This window comes from Bidens hawaiensis, unplaced genomic scaffold (genome assembly GCF_021521415.1).
Source record: "Bidens hawaiensis isolate Kalapana, Puna unplaced genomic scaffold, B.hawaiensis_p1.1 tig00004242_1, whole genome shotgun sequence".
Classification (NCBI taxonomy): Eukaryota; Viridiplantae; Streptophyta; class Magnoliopsida; order Asterales; family Asteraceae; genus Bidens; species Bidens hawaiensis.
The window spans coordinates 334,569-361,862 of NW_027491253.1; the positions used below are offsets into that span (position 1 = coordinate 334,569).

General features: G+C 41.8%; 2 protein-coding genes across 2 annotated transcripts; both read right to left on the minus strand.

Moving 5' to 3' along the window:
* Positions 1–12,245: 12,245 nt before the first annotated feature.
* Positions 12,246–15,101, minus strand: LOC143625840 (PHD finger protein ALFIN-LIKE 1-like). Its single transcript, XM_077096075.1, has 5 exons — positions 15,002–15,101; positions 14,881–14,913; positions 13,339–13,561; positions 13,073–13,193; positions 12,246–12,509 (listed from the first exon to the last, which is right to left on the minus strand). Exons 1-5 carry the CDS (start codon positions 15,099–15,101, stop codon positions 12,246–12,248), a joined length of 741 nt encoding a protein of 246 aa, XP_076952190.1.
* A 2,189-nt stretch (positions 15,102–17,290) lies between these two features.
* LOC143625899 (uncharacterized) lies at positions 17,291–20,960 on the minus strand. Its single transcript, XM_077096116.1, has 3 exons — positions 20,796–20,960; positions 20,121–20,548; positions 17,291–18,018 (listed from the first exon to the last, which is right to left on the minus strand). The coding sequence occupies exons 1-3, from the start codon at positions 20,958–20,960 to the stop codon at positions 17,580–17,582; spliced, it is 1,032 nt and encodes a 343-aa protein (XP_076952231.1). The 3' UTR covers positions 17,291–17,579.
* Between the last annotated feature and the right edge of the window lie 6,334 nt (positions 20,961–27,294).

Consider the following 27,294-nt stretch of genomic DNA (forward strand, 5'->3'; position numbering starts at 1 on the left):
GAAGCGCCGGTAATAACCAGCTAAGCCCAGAAAGGAACGGATTTCGGTAGGAGTGGATGGCGTAATCCAGTTCTTGATTGCTTCAATTTTGGATGGGTCGACATGGATACCCATCTTGTTAACAACATGGCCAAGAAACTGTACTTCATCCGACCAAAATTCACACTTGGAAAGCTTAGCATAAAGCTGCTCGGCTCTAAGCTTTTGCAATACCAATCGGAGATGTTGCTCATGCTCGGCCTTGGTCTTAGAATAAATCAGAACGTCATCGATAAACACAATCACGAATTTATCCAAGAAAGGCCTACACACCCGATTCATTAGATCCATGAAAACGGCGGGTGCGTTGGTTAAACCGAAGGACATGACCAAGAATTCAAAATGGCCATAACGAGTTCGAAAAGCAGTCTTCGGGACATCTTCATCGCGGATGCGCAACTGGTGATAACCAGAGCGGAGATCAATCTTCGAGAAACAAGAGGCACCTTGGAGTTGATCAAAGAGGTCGTCAATACGCGGTAAGGGATACCGGTTTTTAATGGTGAGTTTGTTCAACTCGCGGTAATCGATACACATGCGAAACGATCCATCTTTCTTTTTAACGAACAACACCGGAGCACCCCAGGGCGAAGAGCTAGGGCGAATGAATCCTTTAGCAGTCAACTCTTGAAGTTGGCTTGCCAATTCTTGCATCTCAGCGGGCGCAAGACGGTAAGGAGATTTAGCTACGGGGGAAGCACCAGGGACAAGATCAACACGAAACTCGACTTCACGAGCGGGAGGGATACCAGGAAGATCATCAGGAAAAACTTCAGGGAAATCACGCACAACAGGGATATCGCGAAGCTTCTTCTTTCCTTCATCGGGTTTAACCACATGGGCTAAAAATGCAATACACCTTTTCCGCATGAGTCTTTGGGCTTCGGCGCAAGACATAAGTTTAAGACCGCGGGAGGGTTTTTCGCCGTAGATATGAAGATCACCATTTTCTCGAGGTATGCGAATCATCTTCTTGGCGCAAATAACTTCGGCGCGATTATGCGTAAGCCAGTCCATACCAATAATAACATCAAAGCTTCCAAGAGGCATGGAGATGAGGTCGATTAGAAAATCGTTTTCGTTAAGGTTAAGCGTGCAATCTTTAATCACAGAGTTAATTAAAACAGTTTCGCCATTAGCCAATTCAACTGAAAAATCTTCTTTTAAATCGCTGCGCGGTCGCGCAAGCTTCAGCTCAAAGGCGCGAGAGATAAAACTTCGATCGGCGCCAGTATCAAAAAGTACAGAAGCATAAAATCCGTTAAGCAAAAATGTACCATTAACTACGTCATTATTCGCTTGCGCTTGGTGCGCGGTTATGTTAAAAGCTCGTCCACGCGTTACTTGGTTTGAAATCTGGTTCACCGGATTCGCTTGTGTGATTTGCACTTGTAGCCTTGGGCACGCGTTCCGGAAATGACTGGGATCACCGCAGTTAAAGCACGATCTGGGTCGTGGGTTTTGGTAGGTTGGTTGTGGGTTCTGCGGGTAGACTGGTGGTGTTGGCGCAATTGGATTGGCGGGAAGGACTCTACAGTTTTCAGCAGTGTGACCAGTACGGCCACATCGGTTACAAAGTCGACACGGGGTTTGGGTTGGGTGGTGAAATCTACAGGTTGGGCAAAAGGGTTGATTTCCTGTGTAAGGTTTCTTAGTTGGCGGGGCAGGGAGTGCTGGATTGGTTAAGGCATAGTTGTGGACTACAGGAGGTGTTGGGTAGGCTGACAGAGGGTTAGGCGCGTAAACTGGAGGTTGATAAATGGGTTGCTGGACAATGGGCGGGTTGGTAAGCGCGTAAGCTTGTCTGCGCCTACGTTTCTGGTTATGGTTTGAGGGTTCAGGTTTGGTTTCTGCGGGTTCATGGACAGTTTTGGTGGGTTTGGTCTTCTCAGTTCCCCGCAGGAACAGGGTTCCTGCTCTGACATGGTTGTCGCTGAGCACAGCGGCCAACTCGATGGCGTCAGAGAGGGTTGCTGGGTTTCTGGCCCATACAGAATCTTGAATTTCCATGGGGAGACCCCCAAGGAATTTCTCGATTGCTCGGCGTGAAGGGGTAACAAGGTGAGGGACCAGTAAGCTTAGCTCGTGGAAGCGCGTCGCGTACTCGCGCGCTTCTCCACTGTATTGCTTAAGATTCCAAAATTCCTCCTCCAGGCGCTTAACTTCGTTGGGAGGGCAGAATTCTCGCGTAAGAATTTCCTTGAATTCCTCCCATGTCATGCTAGAAGCAGCCTCTGCGCCACGCGCATGAGCTACTCCATTCCACCATGTAAGCGCTCTGGATTCCAGGACACTGGAAGCATATAGGGTTCGTCTGTCTGAGGGGCATTGGGTATGGAGGAAAGTGTTTTCGATTTTCTCAAGCCACTGGAGCATCACGGTGGCTCCTTCAAGACCTGTGAACTTTGGAGGGTTACCCGCGTTAAAGGACTTAATGTTGTAACCAGAGGTGTTGGTATTGTTTTGGCTCAAAGCTTGGGCTATTGCGGCGGCCATTTCCTGGGAACGTTGCTGTCTACGCATGCGCGAGGCTTCTCTTCTCTGAAATCGGCGAGATAGCGGAGGCATTCTATAAAAGTTTTAATTTTAGTTAATATCTTGGTTTTAGCGCAAAGTATTACTTCGAAAAGCTTGGTTTCACGGAGTTAGATACTATCAAAAGTTAAAGTAAAATAAATGACCCTAAATGCAGACTTAATAAAGGTAACAAATTCCGAATCAAGAATCGACAATTCATGTATCACCATGACTTTCCGAATTCCCAATTTAAAATATACGAGCAAACAAGTATTGGAGATTGACGATTCATGTATCACCATGACTTTTCAATCCTCAATATAAAATATACAAGAAAATGAGTATTGGAGGTTGACAATTCATGTATCACCATGACTTTTCAAGTCTCCAACCTCAGAACATAATCGTAAATGGAAATTGAAAATCAACTATTCATGTATCACCATGACTTTTCGGATTTTCAAATCCAACAAACGAATATGTAAGTAAAATCAATAAAAATCGAAATTCAACAAAAATCGAAATATCGCGGAGTAGAACATAAAATCATACACTGCGCAAGCGCGAGCATATTCATAAATAACGAGTAATTAACAATAAGCGCGCAAACATGAGATTTCTCTCATGCGCGAGAAGGGACTCTTAGGTATTCTAGGCCGTTACGTCTAACCACCTATCCTAAAGTCAACGAGCTCTGATACCAATCTGTAACACCCCGACCAAAGGCGGATTATACATCGGGGCGCCACATATTGTTTCATTACTCGTGACACTATTGGGTGTCAATATTTAATAAATACATTCATTCGCGCACGCGCAGGGTAAACACAAGACAACATAAATCATCATAAATCAATATATTATAAATCATAATAATAAAACAGCAATAACTTGTCTTGATACATTTTAATCTAGGTCCAAAATAAAGAAAACTTCCTAGGTGTCCACAAGCTCCAAAACAGCTACTGCAAACCTGAACATGTGTTAAAATAAACGTCAAACACTTGCGTGTTGGTGAGAAATCAAGTTTAATACAATACATAGATAACAATAAATCTGCGCGCAACATGTGTATGTCTGGTTTTCAACAAGGGTGTAATCTGATCGGGACCAACTCTAAGATTCATAAGACTGCCAGTGCTCACAATTGAGCTCACAAACAAGACAAACTGTGCATGTGTAAACAAAAGAGAAAATCATAAACGATAGTTCTCCCGTGTTCATCTAATGGTACCATGAAAACTGCGGAATAGACCGACAAGACGGTTAATGATCCACACATACAAATAAACAGCCAAGTCTACGTCCTCAACACATGGGATACTGCGCGACTAAAGTTCATAAACAAGTTTAAGACTCTAAGTTTGTATGAACACATGAACATCCCAAAACATCAAAAGCAAAAAGGGATTAGGTACGAGATTACTCACTTGATAAACGATGCGGTGTAAGATAAAGCAAGAACCAAACAAGCAAAGTTAACCTATAATTAAAGATTATTGTTTTAATGATTTGATTTAAGTCTTGATTATAAGTTAGCATAATTAATAAGTAAATTAATATATAATATATGTTACCGGAAAAGCAGGGCAGAACAGGGAGGAAGACGGAGGCAGAGAGGGAGACGGAGGCAGAGAGGAAGACGGCAGAGAGAGCAAGGAGCAAGAGAACAGGAGAGATTAAGTGTTTTGTGTGTGTAGTGTTATGAAAATATTATTATTATTTATAGGAAAACCCTAGGAGACATAATCCCTAGAAAAGGGGAAAGGATCTTTAACAGGATCAAGCAAAAGATATCAAAAAGCATAAGAATCCAAAAGCAAAAGATATGGAAAGATATGGCAGCTGCAGAGGCAAGATAAAGCTGACAGGGAACAGTAAAAAAAGGCATGGGCGGTTCAGATAAAGGTACTGGTCAAGCATGGAAAAAGCAGATCTCAAAAGATTATGTCAGTCACTTTATCTGCCAACCAATGGGGTTGGTGCGCATGCTGCGCCGAAAGTAACTTTTCAGACATAAAGCAGATTAGGTCAACAGCACAAAAGATAAGACAACACAAAAGCAAACGGCTAGATTAAACAGAAGAAAACTCAAAGGGTTTAGCGCGAGAAGGCTGACACAGAAGGTCAAGAGAGCGCGAGCGCGAAGGCAGACAGAACTAACCTTAACGCGTCGCGGAAAGAAATACATTTCTAAGCGCGCCGCGGGAAGAATCACATTTCTTAGCGCGCCGCGGGAGGAACTAAAATTCCTAGCGCGCCGCGGGAAGAACTATAATTCTTCGCGCGTCGAGGGATGAACTACGATTCTTAGCGCGCTGCGAGAAGAACTACAAATCCTTAGCGCGTCGCGGGAAGAACTACCGTTCTTAGCGCGTTGCGAGAAGAATTACAATTCTTAGCGCGCTGCGAGAAGAGTTCGTCTCGCGTAACGCTGAAACAGGTGGTCTTCACGCAGGATTCCTTGTAAGGGGTCTGGCGCGTGGAGCTGCGCAGACAACCTTAGGCGGGAAGGAACAAAGGACAAGCAAAGAGTTAGAAGAAAAAGAGGGAAACAAAGCGTAAGGGCGGGACGGCGACAAGAAGGAAAAGAAGGCGGAAAGAGAGAAGGAGAGGGACGGGACGGCGGAAAGAAAGAGAGAGAAAGAGGCGGGAAGGAAAATATATATTATTATTAAAAGTAAAATATAAGTATAAATAAATATTAAATCATAAAAGAAAGAGATCGGGTCAGAGAAACGGGTACCTGGGTCGGGTCGGATCGGGGCAGATGTCACATGGTACACCTTGGTCAATCGGATCAAGGGGTTGAAGATCTGCGCTACCGAGCGCAGTCTTCGGTCGTGGAAGCGTGAGTTTTTTTATATCTCCGCTCGCGTCATCCCCCTTGCGATGACCTTTAAGAATGGGAGAGCACTCCCCGCCCTTCACGCCCTCAACTACCAGGAGGCGGAGTGGTTCGCCAAGATCTCCCGGGTCCAGACTCCGGTCTACCGCTTTGCGGAGTCTGGGATGGTGATGCTTGGGATGAGCCGGGTGTGGAAGGAGGCGTCACAGGTTCCCATCGTCCTCGAATACGGTTTGAACTCTGTCCCTTACGGTATGCTCTGTCTTCTTTGTTTATATAGGTTTGTCTTCTAACTGTTTTTCTTTTATTTCAGAGGGGAACGACTTGCAGTCGCTCCTGCATCCGCGGGAGGCTGATAGTCCCGCTCGGATGGGTACTCGTGCTCTAGATGAGAACGAGTTGCCCATCCTTGAACAGACGGCGGATCGGTTCGTGGAGGTCTACCCGCCAGGCCACGAGATCCTGAGCGCCAGGCGGCCAGGTAAGGAGTTATTCAACCCTCGACCCCTCAATGCTGAAACCTCTGCTGGAATTCCTCTAATCTTGTGTTCTGATGAGGAATCCGCAGATGGTCCTCCGTTGGTGCGGAAGAAGAAGGCTGCCGGCGGGAAGGGGAAGGCGAAGGTTGCCTCCACTGCCGATCCGGTGCCTCGGTCTGATTCAGAGACTGAGAGCGAGGAGGTGGCGGGGAACCCTGGTGGTGATAAGACCACTGCTCCGGAGGCTGAGACGACCGTCACCTCCGAGCAGCCCAGGACAACGACGGTGAGCGGCGTGAAGAGGCCGGCTCCATCGGGTTCGTCCCCGCCTGTTCGCACTTTTAGGCTCAAGAAAACCCGTAAGTACAAACTTCCTTTACTTTTTAACTTCATATCTTTCCGCCATTATACTTATATCTTCTTTGTGCAGGCGTGGATGCTACCGCATTCCAGGGTGGAGCGGGGAGGAGCACCTCCGGACCCATGACGGTAGGTTTGGTCAACCTACCTGAGGCGATGACCCAGGCGGCTGCGCCTGCTTCAGTTGTTGGTTCAGTTGCTCACCCAGTTGAGCCAACTGTTCCAACTGCGATGACATCTCCGCCGGCTGTCAGTGCCATATTTACTGAATCTGTTACTGAGCCGGCGGTGACTATTCCTGCGGGTACTTCCGCAGCGGCGACCACGGTTGTGAGTTCACCTCCGGTGAGTTCACCTTCGTTGGTTTCTACCGCGGCGGCCTCCATGCCTCCTCCGACGTCGGCAGCTACGGCCGATCCTCCAGGTATGCTTGGGGCTTCTCGCCAACCTCTGCCTCCTTCCCATCTGCCTGACCTCTTGGATGGATTTCCCTTGGGTTCAGGTGATGGGTTTGGCGGCTATCGGCCTGTTGTCAACCCTACAGGTGCGTAGGGTTCTTTTGGCCTTTTTTTTATCATCTTTTCCTAACTGCCTTTTGTTTTTTGCAGTGTCGGATTCCAATGAAGTGTATGTTCCACGATGGAACATCCGCCGAGGAACAACCCTTCGCACGCCTGTGGAGTGCGTGGAGTGGGCTCGTCACGCAGCTCCCAGTGGTGCGTTGGGGGAAGCCATGGCTAGCTAACAGGAGGGTAGGCTAACCAATGAGCTTCAGATTCTCCTGGCCCGGATGCAGCCGCGCGTCGAGCTGCTTTGTCGTGAAAACGACAAGTTAAAAGCAGCTCGCATCCAAGAAGTAGCTCAGGCGCGGGCTGTCCGGGAGGAGAATAGGAGGCTTACCGCAGTGGCTGCGGAAAAGGAGAAGGCCTTCAAGGCCCTCGAGGTTGAAGTTCAGGCCCGGCTCGAGGCCCGTTCCAAGGCTGCCCAAGCTGTTAACGAACAGCTTCGGCTGGCTAAGGAAACTGCACGGAACGCAACCGAGAGGGCCACCAAGGCTGAAGCTGTTGCTGAGCCTTTACGCCTCGAGAATGAGGAACTTAAAGCCAAACTAGAGGCGCTCCAACAGGCTCATGATGCCTTGGCGATGGAAGACGCCAAGAAGCTCCAAGAGATCTTGGACCAGAGGGGGGTGCTTGACCATACTGAGCGGAAGCTAAAGGGCGTTGAAGAGGCTGCGGCTAAAGAAGTGTTGCTTGCCAACCTCAACAAAAGTGAAGCCGAACGCGCCCGTAACCAAGCTCAAGCTGCCCTCAAGGAAGCTCTGGTTACCAAGGAATGGCTTCTTCGAGAAGCGTTGTCTCAGGTAAGCTTAGCTTCATAATGTCTTCACGCTTTTCTTTGTAAATAGAAAAGGTTTTGATACTTGTATATTTTTTTTTGTAGGTTGTGCATCGAGTCTTCACGGACACATCATACGATGATGCCATGAGCGCAGCCCTCAACGCTTCTCATGAGGATGGGGAAAAGGCCGGCTTCCTGCTTGGTCTAGGGTTCGTTGAGAAAGGCATCCCGCCTTCCAACTTCCCTTTGTATGATGTGGATACTGAAGCTGTTTATGACCAAGCAGTGAATCAGTATGCCGCCTTCCCGCATCCGGTGGTGGAGAAGGTGAACGAAGTTGCTGCTGCTGATGATGGGCTAGCTATCCTTAAAGCTTTCCTTGAACCGCCACGCTCTACTGATGGTGCTGGTCCAAGTGGAAGTGGTCCTGAAGCTTGATCCTGAAGATCCCTTCCCACTGTTAGGATAGGTTTAGCTTGTATAGATTTATATTCTTGTAGGCGGGTAGTTACCCGGCCATTCTTGTAATGAATATTATGAAATATAAATCTTTGTGCGGGTAAGACCGCTACTTTCACTGGATGACTTGCTTTATAAACGTTATATGACTTGCTCATGCATACTTTAGTTTAAATTAGCAATTTTCCAAGTGTTTAGAATAAGTTAACCTTTGAACGTGGTAGATAATAGGTTGAAGTTTTGCTTCCTCCTTCGTGATTGTGCGGGTAGGACCGTCACTTGCACTTAGTAGGATGGCTAAACTTTACCTATATCTGACCTGCGTGGAGGTTTTCCTCATCTTTTTAGAAATTTTCTAAGTGTTTAGAATAAGTTAACCTTTGAACGTGGTAGATAATAGGTTGAAGTTTTGCTTCCTCCTTCGTGATTGTGCGGGTAGGACCGTCACTTGCACTTAGTAGGATGGCTAAACTTTACCTACATCTAACCTGCGTGGAGGTTTTCCTCATCCTTCTGTTAGAAATTTTCTAAAGTATTTTGAATAAGTTAACCGTTCGACGCGCGGTTGTCAATAGGTTCGGTTTCCTCTCATGATTTGTGCGGTTAGGACCGGCACTTTCATTTAGTTGGATGACCAAAGTTTACCTATGACTGACCTGCGTGAAGGTTTGCCGATTTTTTTTGGGTTTATGCGGGTTATGCCGCCTTCCCCACGCAACGACTTTCCACGTAATTATGCGGTGAGTACCGGCATCAGTGTTGAATAAATTAACCGTTCGACGCGCGGTTGTTAATAGGTTAGTGTTCAGTTTCCTCTATCATGATTCGTGCGGATAGACCGGCACTTTCATTTAGTGGGATGACTGAATACCTTTAACTGACCTGCGTGAAGGTTTGCCGTTTTTTGGGTTTATGCGGGTTTTGCCGCCTTCCCCACGCAACGACTTCTTTCACACTTATGTATGCGGTGAAGACCGGCATATCCGTGTGGAAAGTTCATAAGTATAAATGTAAAATCATCAGCGTCGATGTTCTAAGGAGAATCATTTCCATTAGAAGTGGCTCTGGGCCTTTTCTTTACAAATTTGGAATTGATCTAAATGCAAACTGTGTAATTGAGCTCCCTTCCATGTTGTTGTGATGGGAGTGCCATCGAGCCGATATGCACCTGGTTCGGGATCTCGTTGTTTACGCAGTATGTAGTCTCCGGCATTGAAGCTGCAATTTTATTCGGGTTTTCCCCAGCTGGGGTTCTACACGCATCAGCCTGCTCAGCGTTCGTTACGCCACGAGGTGTGCGAGCGTCCCATCTCTGACAAATGCTTCGACGATGTCCTTTACGTCTGTGCATTCTTCAGTGTTGTGGCCTTTTGTCCTGTGAAAGTCACAGTATTTGCTCCGATCAGCATTGTGACGATGTCGGATTATTGGAGCCTTTGGCCATGGGAGCTCCTCAGTGGCGAATATCTCGGTGACGCTTTTGGTGAGTGGCGTCCATCTGGAGTTCTGGTTCGACTGTACGTTATCCCTTCCGCCTAACCGATGTTGCAAGCCGGATGAGGTGTCAAAGTTTACCCTTGACTGCCAAATGCCTAGCTTCCGCTTTTTGTTTAGTCGGGCGGTAAGGACGTTGTCTTCTCTTGTTTTCTGGGTGTAGAGGTTTGTGCTCTGGGGGAGATCTCTACCCAGTTGCTTCTCCGTTTCCGCAAAGCGTTTAGCTGCTGTCATGATGGCATCCCATGTGGATGGCATGCCATCTTTACCCGTTAAGGTGCGGATGAGCTCTGGGTCGTTCGCGCCCTGGATGAAAGCAGCGCGAACAAGATCTTCGCTAATATTACCCAGACTTATCTTCTTTGAGTTGAAGCGAGTGATGTAGTCTGGCAAAGATTCATCTTCCTCTCGAATGCATTTGAGGATTGTCCATTGCTCTTCGGTATACTTTCTTTGTTGGCTGAAGTGTTGGCTAAATTTCTGCTGGAAGTCTTCCCAATCGTAGATGTGGTGGACCGGTAGACGATCGAACCACGCTCTAGCTGCCCCAACAAGCGTCATTTGGAACATGTAACACCACGTAGGTTCCGTCCAACTACTGACGGTTGCCCCCGCTATGAATCTGTTCAAATGGTCGTCTGGATCAGATATACCATCGTAAGTGCCGATGTTGGACATCTGTTTGGCACTTTTCGGGACGATTGCTTCCGCAATGTCCCTTGCAAATTTGGACGTTCCCGCCTTTGCAGCAGTTGGTGTAAATGTTTTGGAGAAGTCACGTGGGTTTCCACCTGCGTTTTTTGGTTTGAAGGTTTCTCCAAAACGCCTTCTCGGTTGGGAGTCCGTTTCCTTACGCTTCCCTTTCGCCCTATGACGAGGGTTTGCGTCACTATCGGATTCCTCCGAATCATTGTCCCAGTACTCTCCGAATTCCTCAGGCTGTTGGAGTGAACGTAAGCGTTCATCCAACTCAGCTTGGAATTCTTTTTGACGTGCTTCCGCCCACGCTTTAACTTCATCGAGTGTTTGGCGGGGGAGCCTCGTTCGTTGTCTCTCTAACTGGGTATCGGTGAATCCCAGTGAGCGATTATTTACTGCACTTGCCCCAGCTTTGGTAACTGGGGTAGTGTTCGTAAAATTTACTGCACTTGCCCCGGCTTGGGTAACCGGGGTAGTGTTCGTAAAAACTGTGTAGTCGCCGGTATTCCCCTCAGTAGCTGGGGTTGTGGTTACCGGAGTTTCTTTAACCATCTTTCCGGAAGTTTGAAAAAACTGAAAAGAAATGAAGTTCTAGCTTTTATGCACGGATGGCGCCAATGAAGAAACACTAAGTGACCCCGGGCAGATTACGGATAATCTGGGGGTTAAATAGATGTTTCTCACGAGGGGTTAGACCCGGCAAAGATGGTTCTTCTGATAACCTGCAAAACAGACACCGTGAGCTCGTCACTAAGAAGGGGGGGTACCTCCTTGTGACCACCCTCCGGCGTGAGAATCAGACTAGATTGCTCTTGAATATAAGTGTATATTAAGAGATTGCTAGAGCAGATATCAGGTATAAGATATAAGATACAAGATAAGATGAGATGATCATACCATTTGGGGTATTTATAGCCGAAGGTAGGTTTCCAAGAGGGTATAGCCGGTTGAATAGTATTCCTGTTCTACCAACTGTGGCCTACGCACGTGCCATGCTGGTAGTTGGTGGGTAGGCAGCGGCTGACAGTGACCAGGCCTGCTGTGTACTATTCATTTTCCACCAACTGCAGGCTATGCACGTGGTATGACAGGAGTTGGTGAGTAGGTAGCGGCTAATAGTGACATACAGTACAAGAGCATGCTGCTCGCCATACTGTTGTCAATGGGCTGTCGTATCTCTGGTCAGATCTTTTGCCCATACCTCGTCAGATACATTACAAAAGATCTTCCAGTATCGTACGGACTGGCTCATTTGGGCGGGAGTATTCCCCCTCCCGCCTTTGTGCGGGATTGTTCCCGGCTTTGCTCATTCCTTCAGGTGACTACTGAATTATTGAGAGCTAAGTGCCTTGTGCGTGTAGCCTTGCTGCGCGGGTGGCCTTCCCTGATGGCTTGTATCCGCAGCTGCGGGAACAGGCGGAGTACTTCACCATTGGGAGGCATTTCCTGCGGGAACAGCTTGCGTACTGCGCGTAAGGACGTCACGTCTCTGAGCATGGTGGGTCCTGCGGATCCAGTTGGTTTCTGCGCAGACGTCTCTCTTCAAGGTGAGTCATGTGGGTCCAACTGGGCTCTGCTGGGACCTACCTCTTCACCTTTTTAAGATCATTACGTTGGAATTAATCGTTAAAGTTCACATGCCGGTCGATTAAATGAAGGGCAAGTTTGTTTTTTGTCTAAATAATTAAGTTGTTTTAATTTGGTTTGGTTTGGTTTGTTTCAACTTGATTACACTTCTCGCACAACTTGTTCTTAATTTCAAGTTTTTATTTTCTTGTTACTAATTTTGTAGCTGATATTTTAATCATGAAAGCATGAAGCAAACAAAATATAGTATATTAACAAGTAAAGCAAGTAAACTTAGATCAAAATCAGCGCAACGCCTAACTTTCACTTAACAATGTACAAGTAACTAAAGCATGTTTGAGTTAATCTTTTCACAGCAATAACGAGCAAACTATCTTTAAGCTAAATCCAGTCAGTTTCAGCAGATGACGGCCCAGTTTGTTTCAGGGAATCTTAATGGGCTCGGTTGGTTTATGGGCACAGAATGGGCACTCATACCGGCTTATTTTCTCAGCCATTGTGGGTGTTATGCTCAGACACATGCCATGATACCATAACTCACAAACGTCACACGCAATCCAGAACTCATCCCCATTATAAGCTCCTCCACAGCTGCCACATAGTGCCTTCTCGTGTTGTTTTTCATTTTCCACATTACTCTCTTCTGCCATCTTTGAGGTGCTTTTATTTTCTACATGACTTTTTCTCTGCAAATATGAAGGTTTAACGGGTTATATGAATCATAATTACAATTTATATGAAAAGAAGACGGGTCAAATGGAGTGTATCTTTAATTATCCATAGCCACATAAATCATTTGATTTACATATTTGAATATATTAAGTAACAATTCTAATTTTTGTTAACATATTTAACACAATAACTAGTTAAAAAGTGTTTAAAGATTTAGACAAAAAAAATGATTTGGGTCAACCATATGACCCGTTTTGACCCATGCCAAAACTACTCATTTGAACCACCCAAATACTTAAACTTAAAGTAACAGTTATAGTTTTTATGATCACATTTAACTTCCAAACTGCTTAAAAATGTTTGAATGATTGTACACAGAAAGTGTATTGAGTCAACTCACCTGACCCGTTTGACCATACAGAAAGCTACTCATTTGATGCACCCAAATACTTTCAAATAAAATAATAGTTCTAGTTTTTGTGATCTTAAAACTACTTCAAAAGTGTTGAATAGATTTAGACGAAATGTGTTTCCTGTCAAACCACCCAACCTGTTTGACAAATTGAATTTTTGTTACCTTCCGAGTGCTGCTAGATTTGCTACTGCTAGCTTCACTACTTTTGCCTTTTTTAGGTTTCCATTCTCTTGTAACTTCAAACACGGTGGGTTGACTGTTAATCAACCCAAACAAACGACCCCTGTAAAAATTGCAGGCCCGTTAAGGAAAACGAATCAACTTTGCAATATAAGCACATGCCTGTTAATGAATACGAACCAAACTTGCATAAAAATACAGGCCCGTTAACCTACAGAAAGCTTCAAATGTGAAAAGAATGTACAAACCTTTCAGTTGCATTTAGGTCTGCGCCGTTAAAGAAAGCGACAGCATATAACCAGGAGTCACAGTGGACAGAAACAAGGTAAAGCCAATCGGTTCGGGCCATGTTATCTAGTGCAAAGTTGATTCCAAGAATTGGGTCCGGAAGCATTGTGGGGACCTTCTCTGTTGGAAGAGTTACTTCCCAAGTTTCATTTGGATATCCATATAGACAGAGGTTGTCTTTTTCTGAAACCATACATTTAAAATTATTAGTCATAACTTCTAAAACACATTTTGCAACCGAGTTAGGGTCAGGTGAGTTGATATTTGACATGAAAATGGCCCGTTTAACCCATAATTTTTAGTTTTTTGCATGTTAATATTCTGAAACTCTAATTTACAACCAAAAATTTAAATGTGCTTAAAATAAGTATGTTTAAAATAACGATTTAAAAAACTAATGTTAACACACGTTTAAAAAAACTTGTAAAGGTTACATGGGTCAGGACTTGGGCCAGAGCCAGCCAGGCTGTTCCAAGTCCTGACCCAGACTCGTTTACCAAACGTGTTTGGTTTTGATCCTGACGTTTGAGAAGTTTTGACTAATACTTTCAAACCATAACATAACGTTAATTTCTTTTTTGACATTTAATTTTTTTTTAAAAACTGTTGGGTCGGCTTGTGAGCCTGCCCGTCTGATCTGAGTATCAACCGCAAATACAGGTGTCATATCAGGTTCATGTGTTACATGATTTTCGGGTTCCTGTTTGGGTTGGCCCATTAACACGGTCCATATACACCACACTGAGAATCTTTGTTCATAGTGCAAACTGACTAATTCTAAACTTTAGATTGCCAAAAATTTTGGAGTTCTAACAACTGGTTAACTCCCATAACAAACTTTTACAACTCCATTAAACTTAATTCAAAAAATCTGGATTAGAACTCAAACAAAAGTTATTCACATTTGTGCATAAGTAGATGTTCTTTCTTGATTAACTTCTAAATTATAATATTGGAGACTTGAAAAAACTTAAGGACATTTGATCATAAAAAAATAAACAAATTCTGAACTTAATTTCATAAAAAACTTTCAATAGCATACTTTAACAACTCCATTGAACTTAGTTTAAAAGCCCAAGATCATAATTTTATTAATTTCAGCACAATTTACGCACATCTGTGCATAAACAAACATGAATCAGTTCTTTCATAATTAATTTGCGACAGTTGTAGGTTTTAATAACCTGTAAACAAATCTGCAGTGCAGCGTCTGCACACAGGCAGACAATTTTAAATCTAATAAAAACAAAATGCTGGTGAATTTCGGATTGGTAAGTCTGAGAGTCATAAACACTTTCATATTGGTTGGTTGATCCCCAAATAACCAACCGGATAAAACTCAGACGAAACAAGATCGAGTATGTGATACCAATTCATCTCGACCCCGGCCGGGGTGCTGCTGGCTTGTTTAATATATATATTATGATTACATTGGTCGAATCCAATTACACTAAAATTAAATAACAAACAAACACAAAATAGTCAAATAGTAATGTACGTACCTGGATCACAATACTCGTACACTTTATCAACATCTGTGTGAAGATGATCGTCGTCAGTAATGTATAGGTTGGTTTCAACGTAAAATAGGGTTGGGTTAATAGTAATGGAAGTAGTACGTACCTTGAGTTAAAGCACGAATCAAACCGACACGACGGCCTTTATAATCTGCGAAGATCTCTTCAACTGTGCGAGGTCTCGGAGGGCGAGAAGTGGCTTCCATTTCAAATTTATGGCGTACGTGTAGAGAAAGAATGTAACGCCAAAAGTATAACTGTCAGAAAAGTAGGATGGATGGATGGATGGATGGATGGATGGATGGAAGAATAGGGATTTTCTTCATTATTATTATTATTATTATTATTATATAATATTCTTTTTTAATTTTATCAAATCTGTTGGGCCCAACCTTACTCTTGGGTTGTTGTGTCATGGCCCAACCGTTGAGTCCAGCCCGATTCTACGGTCGCTCATTAGAGATTTAGAGGTGCAAATCATAACCGATTAACCTAATTGAAATTGATAAGTAACTGGTATAAAAGAAACCGGTTACTAACTGATGGTTAGAAACAGCTAGGGATGTTCATATAAAAACAATTAACCGAACATAGGTTAATATGGTTAATTTCAATAGGTTATTATTGGTTACCAGGTTTTGCCTGTTTGACTAATAACCGGCTACGGTTAGTGTTTATTTTTAATTATTGAAATAGTTTTTATTTTAATTTATGAAAATGTATTTTTATTTATTTGATTTGCTTATTTAATAAATGTTTGGGTAACGGTTTGAGCTAGGAGGGTGCCCCAACCATTTTGGGTTAAGGTGGGTTAAAATGAGGTGGCACAAGGTTTTTGGCTAGTGATGTGGGCTGAGCTAGGAGTGTCCCTTCCACGCACCCAACATGAGCTTAGGTGATGGATTTATGGGCGTGAGGAGACCTAAAAAGAGAAGCGAGCAAGAGTTGGGGCTAGCACACCACCCCTTCCATTTTGGGTTCTTGTGGGTTGAACAACAAAGTCAATTCACAAATCAAACAAAAAATCGACGAAGTTAATTACAAGATTGGCATACTCAAAATACAAAATCGACAAAGTCAATAACAAGATAAGAAAGCAAATGCAAGATCCATTTGGGTTGAACGGGTTTGAGTCAAAATGGGTTGGGGTCAGAACGGATCAGTTTAAAAAATGGTTGTTTTGGTTTGAGTCAGAACGGGTTTCAGAGGGTTTTTTTTTTTGAACAAGGACAATAACGGAAATATTTTAGTTTTTTCAGGATTTTTTGTTTTTTATTTATATTTTGAGTTATGAGTTTTTTATTGTTTTTTTTTATTTTTTTTCTGAGAGATATTCTATTAAGATAAAAAAAAAAACCCCTCGATAAAAGATTCATAAATAATGAAAAAAAAAGCATAATTCAAAATATAAATCATAAAAAAAAACTAAAATGTTTCCATCATTGTCCTCGTTCAATTAAAAAAAATCCACCGAGAAATCGAACCGAAACCGAAAAAATCGACGAAAATAAAGCAAAAAGCCAAAACCGAATCATATCAATCGAAACCGAAAAATCGTTCAAAACGAAACTAAAAAAAATTTGAAAATGAACAAAAGCAAAACTGAATAATCGGACAAAACGAAACAAAAAACCAAAAATGAGTCCGGAATCAACCAAAAAGAAACAAAAGAAACGAAAACCAACCAGTCCCGTATGAAAACTCGTGTTGGCTTAAAACCTGAACCAAACATGTTCCAATCTAAAACCCGTTTCATGCCGAAACTAGTCTCGTGCAAACTGATCCGAAACTTGCCACATTTCCTCAGGACACTAACCCACATCGACTCATTTCTTTGAATTTGTCGACCCATTTGACCCGAAAATAACAAGATCAAATGACCCATTTTTACTCGGTTAGTTAAAATCTCTAACCTAAACCAACACATTTAATTTTTAGAACCTAAGTTGGGCCTTTTTGAAATGGTTTGAGTCAAGATTGACACCCTAAAGAAAAATACGAAAGTTTACAAAATTCACACTCCAATTTTGAATGTCACCTATGAATATATTTTTGCAATAAAGTGGTTAAATTTGATGAATTATTTGACATCAATAACTAGGTAAAGAAAATATTTTGAAAACATGTACAAACAATTATCTTCTGCGTGACAAAAAATGATCTGGATAAGATCATAAGATAATCGACTAGCTAATTAACCATAATGATCTTTTGCTTTTAATCCTTATTTTGACTGTCCTATAAGCAAAGCACTCGCAATGTATAACCATAGTTTTTTTAAACCACTCGTACCAAAATTACCCATTATGGCATATTACCCATATCAACTGACCACCACCTCAAATAAATAGAACCAACCTCAAAAGGTAGCAATTATCAATTACCAAATGAGACCAAATCAATGTTTAGTATATCAAAACATTTGTAAGAATGAAATAACATGAGCTTGTACACTAAACTCCCACACATGTAGCATTCAATTCTGATACCAGACATTTCAAATGCCCAATACATAAATAAGGAGGGGTATGGCAAGTTATCCAACACCACAAATGTAAAACAAAATCTCAACAACTTACAATACCACCATGTATAATAACAACATTCGTTTAAAAAATAAACACTCTAAAATGACTCTTTAACAATAGCAAAGAAAAAAAACGAAACGCTTGTTGTTGACTTCTTCAAGAAGTCAACAGTCGCTTGATCCCGGTTTTTTGCTCTTGAGTGAGTCTTGTAGGAAACTTAATGTTAAACTTGACCCTCAAGTTACCTTTTTTGGTGGGTTCTTTAGGTATAGGCATACCTTCACCTTTAACCACTTCTTCATAAGTTGGACTGATTACCGAGTTAACCGGGACCGTTAAGCTTCGGCCATCAAGAGTTGTGAGTTGGGCAGTGTATCCAGTCAAAGCTTCTGCTAGTGATATCTTTTGTGTGACAACAAGATCATTTCCATCCCGCTTGAAAACTGCGTGCGGTTTCTCATCGATTATGAAAACAAGATCCGAAGGGATTACACCTCGTTGCTCGTTTCCTTTTTCAGGAAATGTTATTTTTGTGCCCTTTTTCCACCCGGGTTTGATCTCTATTGTAAGAATTTCTTCCACTGTGGTTGGTCTCCTACAGTCACAATTACACAAGTATTATGAGTTATGACTAATGACTTATGACAAAATCATGAGATTTATAGCAATCTACTTTCCTCAGTCATGTGACAGAGGCAGTATAATTCAAGCAGTAAATAAAAATATTGGTAAATCTGGTTGCTTTTTTTATACTGTAAGCGGGCCTTTTGAAAAAAGGGGGTAACTTCACAAGGCAGTAACCAAGTGTTCCACTAAAGTCACTAAATTTTTTATTCCCGCTTAATCCACTCAACTTACATTAGGTATTCCAAGCCTATATAATTTTTTTATAAGTGTTAAAAGATACATACGAGACTCGATTGTTGTTTAGGTGAGCCAAATGAAAATTATATGAATCTCGGTTACATTTTGTGACTATTTTTTTCAAAATTGACTAAAATTTAACAATTATGAATCTTGGTTATTATTTAGTGCATTTTTCCCCTTCATGTTATCGTGCGCTTCCAGTTAATTAGGAAAAAAAATTCACTTGTTAGTAGCGAATTCTCATGTTTCATCTGCCTTGCTTAATTTTGAAAAATCTAAGCATTTGTAGAAAAAACTACATAGCATTTGAACACATAATGCTATGTAGAAAAAACTACATAGCATTTGAACACACTTGGTAAACTTGGTTACTATTGGGTGAAGCTTTCCCTAAAAAACTAGTAAAAGATTAGGTCAAATGGATCAAAACACTTAAAAGTCACAATCTCTTTTTTACTTCATACAGAATCATTGAATACAATAAAATAATATTGCAGTAATATTGTTTTTGTATTCATCATTAAATGCATTAATTTGTTTTAAAAACATAAGAGGAAAAAGGTCTTTGTGGGTAAAACCAAACGCAGCCCATTTCAACCCGTACAAAATATGACCTAGTACCCCACCCCCATCTCCGACTATGTTATGATGCATTAAATACAAGATCTAAATATCTAATGTATGTTAGCCGTTAGGGTTCAAAACTCGTGTTTGGTAATGTTTCCCATTAATCATGTTCAAGTCTGCCTACCAAGACTAACTCAGCATGTACAACATTGGAGTGTTTGGTAAGTAATTCAATATTGTTGAAATAAGAAATCATATTGTACATAACTGCTCAAGCTATGCTTCGTCATTGATTACAGTGCTTTCTATATATGTCACAACATAGGTTGTTATTTATCATCATTAACATGGACCATTAATCAACATCCTACCATTATGGTTGTAATCACGGTCTCAAAACGACTATTCTCACATTCTACATTAACATCGTTTGCAATTACTTTATCACATTGTACATCAACATGTGTCTACTAATAATTTGTTTTTATAAACAAAATTGATGGAATCTTCCACAATTAGCCAAATTACAAAGTTGACGAATATGATCAATGTTTGTCTAGAAATGTACATCTTTCGAGTTGTGCAATTAAGACAACCTTTTAAAGTTATTCTTGAACGTATTGTGGACCTTTATGTAGTTATTTATAAGTGTTACAGTAAGACAACCTTTTCAAGAAAAAGGGTGTCTTAATTGTAACACTTAATAATAACAAATAAAGGTCCACAATCGTTCAAGAATAACTTTAAATTAAAGTTATTCTTGAAAGTGTTATCGACCTTTATGTAGTTATTATTTATAAGTGTCACAGTTAAGACAACCTTTTCAAGAAAAAGGGTGTCTTAACTGTAACGCTTAATAATAACAAATAAAGGTCCACAATACGTTCAAGAATAACTTTAAAAAGTTGCCTTAAATGCAAAATATGAAAGATCTACATTTCTATACAAACAGCGATTATATACATCAACTTCGTAACTTGGCTAATTGTGAAGTTCCATCAAATTTGTTTATAACAACAAATTATTACTAGACACAACATGATAAAGTAACTGCCAAGGATGCTAATGTAAAATGCGAGAATAATCGTTTAGAGACCATGATAACCAGTAGGCTGTTGAACACATTGATGATATATAACACCCTATCTAACCATTGCTCTGAACTAATCAATAAATAATTAATTTCAAATTCTCCTAATTATTCAACATAAAGATCACATTCAATGCACAAAAAACTAATCAAAGATCACAACAAACCCTTACCCGGTAGCATCAGTGGCGTCTCTCGAGATCTTCATCTTCTTTGTGGTCCCCTTATACAAATCCTCCAAGCTACACGGCAACGTGCGTTCAATTGCCGCCGCTTTCCTTGGCGGCATACTGGACCCCTCACCGCCACCAGCGCCTCTAAACTGAGAAAATATATCATCACTACCACCAAACATGCTCCTTGAAAAATGCCCGCCTGGCCCTGTCCGAGACCCACCCATATCCCCCATCCCTCCAAACGGGCTCGAGAACCCGAAAAACTCCGAGAATATGTCATCCGCATTGCGAGGATTAAACCTAAACGTCGTCGAACCACCGTCCATTCCAGAAAACCCGCCCGCAGTCGGTGGCGGGACTTGCCCCTTCAATCCCTCCTCACCATACTGATCATAAATTGCCCTCTTTTGTGGATCACTCAAAACCTAATAAATTAAATCCAAATTAATCAATCAATTTCAAAACCCTAACATAACAAATCACTCAAAACACAAATTGAATCCAAATTATAACTAATTTAATCAATCAATTAAAAACCCCTAGCATACATAAATCATAATTCACTACTCGATCGCAGAAATAGGGTTTCGGAGGTTAAATTGAAATCGAATCAATTCGCATCCGATCTGTAACCAATCGATCAAATTAAGCAAATTAAATGGAAATACGTACATCGTAGGCTTCAGAGATGGTTTTGAATTTGGCTTCAGCGTCCTTTTTGTTGTTAGGGTTTTTATCAGGGTGCCATTTCATGGCGAGTTTGCGATAAGCTTTCTTCAAGTCATCGTCTTTAGCGTTGCGATCGACCTGAAGGACCTTGTAGTAATCAACTCCCATGCTTTCGTTACTTAGCAATGGCTAATTGATGAGGTTGCTTGGTTTTTATGGTGGTTTCAAGAAACTTCTCTCACGCAGTGAAGGTTGGTAAATAAACAAGTGTGTTGGAATTTGGGCTATAAAGGCAGGCCCATTGTATAAGTTAAGAATCTAATAATAATAATAATAATAATAATAATAATCTAATTAAATAAATATATCATACTGGTAACTTATACGACTGCTTTCTATATGCACCTTCTCTAAAACTTGTTTGGCAATCTCTCCATGTTAAATCAGTAAAAGATGTGAATGGTTAAAAGACTTCGAGCTGGTGAGTGCTAATTGCTGAGCATGTTGATGTGGTGGTGGGTCTAGGATGTGATGCGTGAGTGACAAATTAAGGGCGCGTTCGTTTCACAGAATTCGTGAGAATTCAAAAGAATTGACATTAAAATCTCATAACATGGCGTGTTCGTTTCGTTGGAATTGGAATCTTAATTTCCTTTTGATGTGTTCGATTGTCAAGGAATTGAAATTGGAATTGGAATCCAATTCCTTTAAATTCCTCTAAATAATGAGATTCTAAACCCTTCCAATATGTGGAAGATTTCAAGTGAATTCGTTGGAATTTTTTCTCGAGATTTTTTTTAACGAGAACAACGAATAAAATATTTTGGTTTTTTTACTTTTTTTTGTTTTCGATTTATATTTTGAGTTATTAATTTATTATTATTATTTTTGAGGGGTTTTTGATCTTAATTGAAAACCCTTAAAAAACTTCAAAAAAAAATAGGAATATTGGCCTCATATAATCCCAACTATGGCTATTAGCAAATATAAGGACCAACTATTGAAATGGCAAAATATAATCCCAACTACGCATGTGGGTGGAAAATTAATGGGAAGTTAACCTTCTGTTAGTTTTTGTGACGTGGCGGCTGACGTGTCTCTTAACCTGCTGACGGGGCAGCTGACAAGGATGCTGACGGGGCTTTTGATTAAAAGAAAATAAATTATAAAATCCACGGGGATGATGACATGGCCTTTGTAATATATTATGCCCTAATTTCGTTCAACCACCACCACCAACACATGACCACCGCCTATCACCATCACCGTATGCTACTGTCACCATTGCCACCGCAAAAAATCCGGCGACCAAAAAAACCCATCTTCGTTAAAACTCTAAATCCGGCCAAAACAAGCCCCATTTCCAGTAAAAACACTAAATCCGGCCACCCTGTGACCTCCACCATCACCGCTGGCTTTAACCACGCCACCACCAGATCAACGACAATTCAAGTTCTAGGGTTTTGATATGGTTCGAAGTTATGATTGATGTGCGTTTACATATGGGTCCGGAGCTGGAATTAGGGTTTTAGATCGGACACCCACCACCGCCTTTAATTTGGGTTTTAGATCGGATATTCACAATCGTCTGAAACTAACACCATCCCAATCGAAAGAAAGAGGGGTTAAGGAGTTGCATATGTGTGATTCACAGATTTATAGATTTGTTATGACGGGGAGGTGGGGTTCCTGCGTTGATAACAGGAAGATGGAGGAGCTGTTGTGGATTGTTGGTGAGGATTAAAGGGTGGTTTGATAGGGGATGGTGATGTGTTAAAGAACAGGAGTGTTTGAGAGAGAGAGAGAGAGAGAGAGAGAGAGAGAGAGAGAGTTTGTGATTTTATATTTTTTTTAATAACTAATAACCCTGTCAGCATCCTTGTCAGCAGGTTAAGAGACACGTCAGCCGCCACGTCACAAAAACTAACGGAAGGTTAACTTCACGTTAATTTTCCACCCACATGCGTAGTTGGGATTATATTTTGCCATTTCGATAGTTGGTCCTTATATTTGCCAATGGGTCATAGTTGGGATTATATGAGGCCAATATTCCAAAAAAATAATTAAAAAAATCATAACGCAAAATATAAATAAAAAAAAAAACTAAAATGTTTTCGCCGTTATTTTCGTTAAAAAAAACTCGATTCCAATTCATGTCAAACGAACACATCAAGAATGGAATTGGATTTCAATTCCTTCAAATTCCAATTCCTGTTGGAATGTTAAGATTCCAAATCCAATTCCTTCAAATTCCAAATCCTATACAAATTCTAATTTCAATTCCATTTCATTATGTGAAACGAACACACCCTAAGAGTTATGAACATAATTTGAAGGTTAATGGGTAAGAGTTTGCTGACTAAGACAGAAGTTCAGTAATTATCTTTAACGGATGGTAATTATAAGGTCTACTTCATGCCAAATTACCAATGTATTCTTAATCTTTACAGTAGGTATAAAGACAAAAACTATAAAACTGCTCAACGAACCTCGTTTAAATTGGTCTTACTTGCCAACATAGATAAAACCCTAAAGTTGCTCAATGAATCTCATTTAATTGGTCTTCTTCGCCAACACAGATGGAACCCTAAAACTGCTCAACAAATCTCATTTAGTTGGCCTTCTTCGCCAACACATTTCAATTGTGCCCCCCACATGCCTTAAAAATAACTATATTGTTTAATTTCCGCAAAATCACCACCGTAGACCTTACGCATCCCTCTTGCTTCTCCCTTTCGCCGACAGTCGACACTCATCACCATATAACTATATAAGACACGTTCCCTTAGCTCCGTGAGGCGACTATGATGGTGGACGTCCAACTTAGGAAGCAAAGAGTAAAAACTTCGTAAGCACTATGGAAAGTGCGTGTAGCTTCTTGTACTTGAAAACAATATGCAATTTACTACTTAAGGATAACTTTTTTATAATTTCTTTTTTAAGGACAAGGATAAATTACTCTAAATGATATATATTAAAATATCAAAAAGGAATTTATTTAGTTATCTAATTATTTTATGTTTTTATTTGAGCCTCCTTTTAGTAAGTCATATTTTTGTATGTTTGATGGGCCGGATGAATAATCTAAGTGCTAGACTAGTAGCAAATAGTTATTTTACCCCTTTCATGAATTAATATTTAACAAAATATTACTGTAACCCATAAAAATAAAAGGGGATAATAATCAAGGTACTATGTATGTTCACACGATGATGTTTATGTACTGGAGATAAACACAAACGATAAGAATTTGGAGATATGTTTCTAGTGTAGGTAGGTTTTGCTTAACTTACCTACTTGTGACAGAGGTTCTCACTAAAACTAAATGAATATTAACAAACACTGTCACGGTGAGCTGGTTATGACTTATGAGTTACCTATTATGAAGTATATGTAATGATAGTGTGCTGCTCATGTGATAAGTGGAACCAACATAAAGTCTCTTTCAAAAGCAAGAGGTGTTTTTAGTTGAACAACCATTATATTTATTCTTATGGAAATGTTTTGACACGTTTAGGACTAAAGTTTTTAGATGAAAGAAGTACGCTCAGCGCTGTTGTTTAATTTGACGAGTTATCAAGTTCACATGGTTGTGTTCTTGATAAAAGTTAACAAATGGTGAACCATAAGAGGAGAGACCATGAAGTCTATCAAGAATGATGAATTTTACCATGTAGCAGGTTAAGCAACTAACTATTGATAACATAACAAAACTCAATAACTAGAATTCAAGAAAAAAGATCGGTTCAATATATATACAATTTGTTGCATATTATTTTGTATAAAGTAAGCTCTATAAAACCCATATGTTGCGGAAGTGGGAATTCGGTCTGTCGAAGCACGAGATGAATCTGACCTGATCCATGACGATGTTTCCACGGATTTCGAGATGAACGAACCACGTCTTGATCCTCTTCTCTGGCTGGTTGGGATCTGCAATGACTTTTTGGGGGTGTGGAGGTGACCGCTAAGAAATCTCCAGGATCTCTTGTTCACAGACACAAAAATATGTTGGTGGCTCTTATTGAGAATGACCAACCCCTAATAAGGAGGTGGAGACCTCCTTATATAGGGAGCCTCATGGCCACCATCATGGTACCCTAATGGGCCTAGCCCAGTTAGGGTTACCTCCACAAAACCCCCTCAGCCCAATAACATTGTATTAATCCATATAATAAAATAAGCCAAAACATAATAAATTTAGGGTCGTAAAACCGGGTTTAGTACCATACCCCTACAAGCCCCCCCAAGTCCAGCGTTGCTCCTGGGCGCGCAAGCGTTTAGGTGGAGCGCTGGACTTTATGAGGTGTGTTAGGGCGTGAGGCGGTTTTTTCCCTTTTCTTCGGCCTTATCTTTATTGTCTTTGAGTTTTGGGAGGTTTTCTTCATGATGGTGACGTGTTGTGGTTTTTATGATAATGATGGTGCACTAGCATGAATAAGATATAGCACGCCGAATAATAAAAGCCTGCGCGCGAGGCGACTTACAAGCTATGAGAATAATAAAGCTTGCGCGCGAGGCGACTTATGAGCTGAGAATAATAAAAGCTTGCGCGCGAGGCGACTTACGAGCTATAAGAATAATAAAGCTTGCGCGCGAGGCGACTTACGGATCTATGAGAATAATGAAGCCTGCGCGCGTGGCGTCTTACGAGCTATAAGAATAATAAAAGCCTGCGCGCGAGGCGTCTTACGAGCTATATGAATAATAAAGCTTGCGCGCGTGAGGCGACTTACGAGCTGTAAAAATAATGAAACCTGCGCGCGAGGCGACTTACGGATCTATGAGAATAATGAAGCCTGCGCGCGTGGCGTCTTACGAGCTATAAGAATAATAAAAGCCTGCGCGCGAGGCGACTTACGAGCTATGAGAATAATAAAAGCTTGCGCGCGAGGCGTCTTACGAGCTATAAGAATAATAAAAGCTTGCGCGCGAGGCGTCTTACGAGCTATATGAATAATAAAGCTTGCGCGCGTGAGGCGACTTACGAGCTGTAAAAATAATGAAGCCTGCGCACGAGGCGACTTACGGATCTGAGAATAATGAAGTCTGCGCGCGTGGCGTCTTACGAGCTATAAGAATAATAAAAGCTTGCGCGCGAGGCGTCTTACGAGCTATATGAATAATAAAGCTTGCGCGCGAGGCGACTTACGAGCTATAAAATGATGATAATGACTGGCCCACAAGGGCCTCCTCCGCGCAGGATGAATATCCCGGCCTGTATTCAAAATAATAATAGAGGCACAAATGACCAGATAATAATAATGATGTCATAGGTGTTTGTGCGGCTCGTAGCCGAACCTGCAAAAACATGTCAACTAAAAGTGGATGTATTGCATGGTTCCCATCCTCGGGCAAATTATGAGGTGTGCCCAACCTTTAAGCTTGGCGCGTGGCCTATGGGTTTATGAGGATTCCCAACCTTTAAGTTTGGCGCGTAGCCATATGGGATATTATTAGGATTCCCAACCTTTAAGTATGGCGCGTAGCCATATGGGATACTATGAGGATTCCCAACCTTTAAGTATGGCGCGTAGCCATATGGGATACTATGAGGATTCCCAACCTTTAAGTATGGCGCGTAGCCATATGGGATAGTATGAGGATTCCCAACCTTTAAGTATGGCGCGTAGCCATATGGGATATTATGAGGATTCCCAACCTTTAAGTATGGCGCGTAGCCATATGGGATATTATGAGGATTCCCAACCTTTAAGTATGGCGCGTAGCCATATGGGATATTATGAGGATTCCCAACCTTTAAGTATAGCGCGTAGCCATATGAGTACAATCATGGTTATTCTTATCCTGATTTGGATTACTGTTCATTTGTTATGTCGCTTACGCGCGGCCTGCGCAATGTCTCCTTTATTTTCACGCGCAGATGTGGTACAGCGTGAGCGTGCATGATGCGTGAGCATCTAATATGCATGAGCGTACGTGAAACCCAACATATGTGATGTGTGAGCATATGAGATGCGTGAGCATGTGATATGCGTGAGCATACGTGATGCGTGAGCATACGTGATGCGTGAGCATACGTGATACGCGTGAGCATGCGTGATGCGTGAACATGTGATATGCGCCACGAGCATAGGTTTTGGCTGTCTTCATGAGCATGTGATATGCGTGAGCTGTGGCGTAGAGTAATCGCCGGGAGCGCGCATGCGACCCGCTGTGGCGTAGAGTGATCGCCGGGAGCGCGCATGCGACCCGCTGTGGCGTAGAGTGATCGCCGGGAGCGCGCATGCGACCCGCTGTGGCGTAGAGTGATCGCCGGGGGCGCGCATGCGACCCGCTGTGGCGTAGAGTGATCGCCGGGGGCGCGCATGCGACCCGCTGTGGCGTAGAGTGATCGCCGGGGGCGCGCATGCGACCCGCTGTGGCGTAGAGTGATCGCCGGGAGCGCGCATGCGGAATCCGAAGTTGATCCACAGGGAGCGATTTTGATCCGCGGTGGCGCACACGATCTAGAGATTTTGAATATCCACATCAGGTAGGT

Coding starts and splice junctions, on each gene's coding strand:
- LOC143625840 (XM_077096075.1), bottom strand. CDS start 15,101: ATGGAAGCCACTTCTCGCCCTCCGAGACCTCGCACAGTTGAAGAGATC. Junction 13,562..14,880: donor GTACGAGTATTGTGATCCAG/GTACGTACATTA, acceptor GTATGGTTTCAG/AAAAAGACAACCTCTGTCTA. Junction 13,194..13,338: donor GACCTAAATGCAACTGAAAG/GTTTGTACATTC, acceptor CAATTTTTACAG/GGGTCGTTTGTTTGGGTTGA.
- LOC143625899 (XM_077096116.1), bottom strand. CDS start 20,960: ATGGGAGTTGATTACTACAAGGTCCTTCAGGTCGATCGCAACGCTAAA. Junction 20,549..20,795: donor CCATCTCTGAAGCCTACGAT/GTACGTATTTCC, acceptor TTAATTTATTAG/GTTTTGAGTGATCCACAAAA. Junction 18,019..20,120: donor GACGCCACTGATGCTACCGG/GTAAGGGTTTGT, acceptor TTGTGACTGTAG/GAGACCAACCACAGTGGAAG.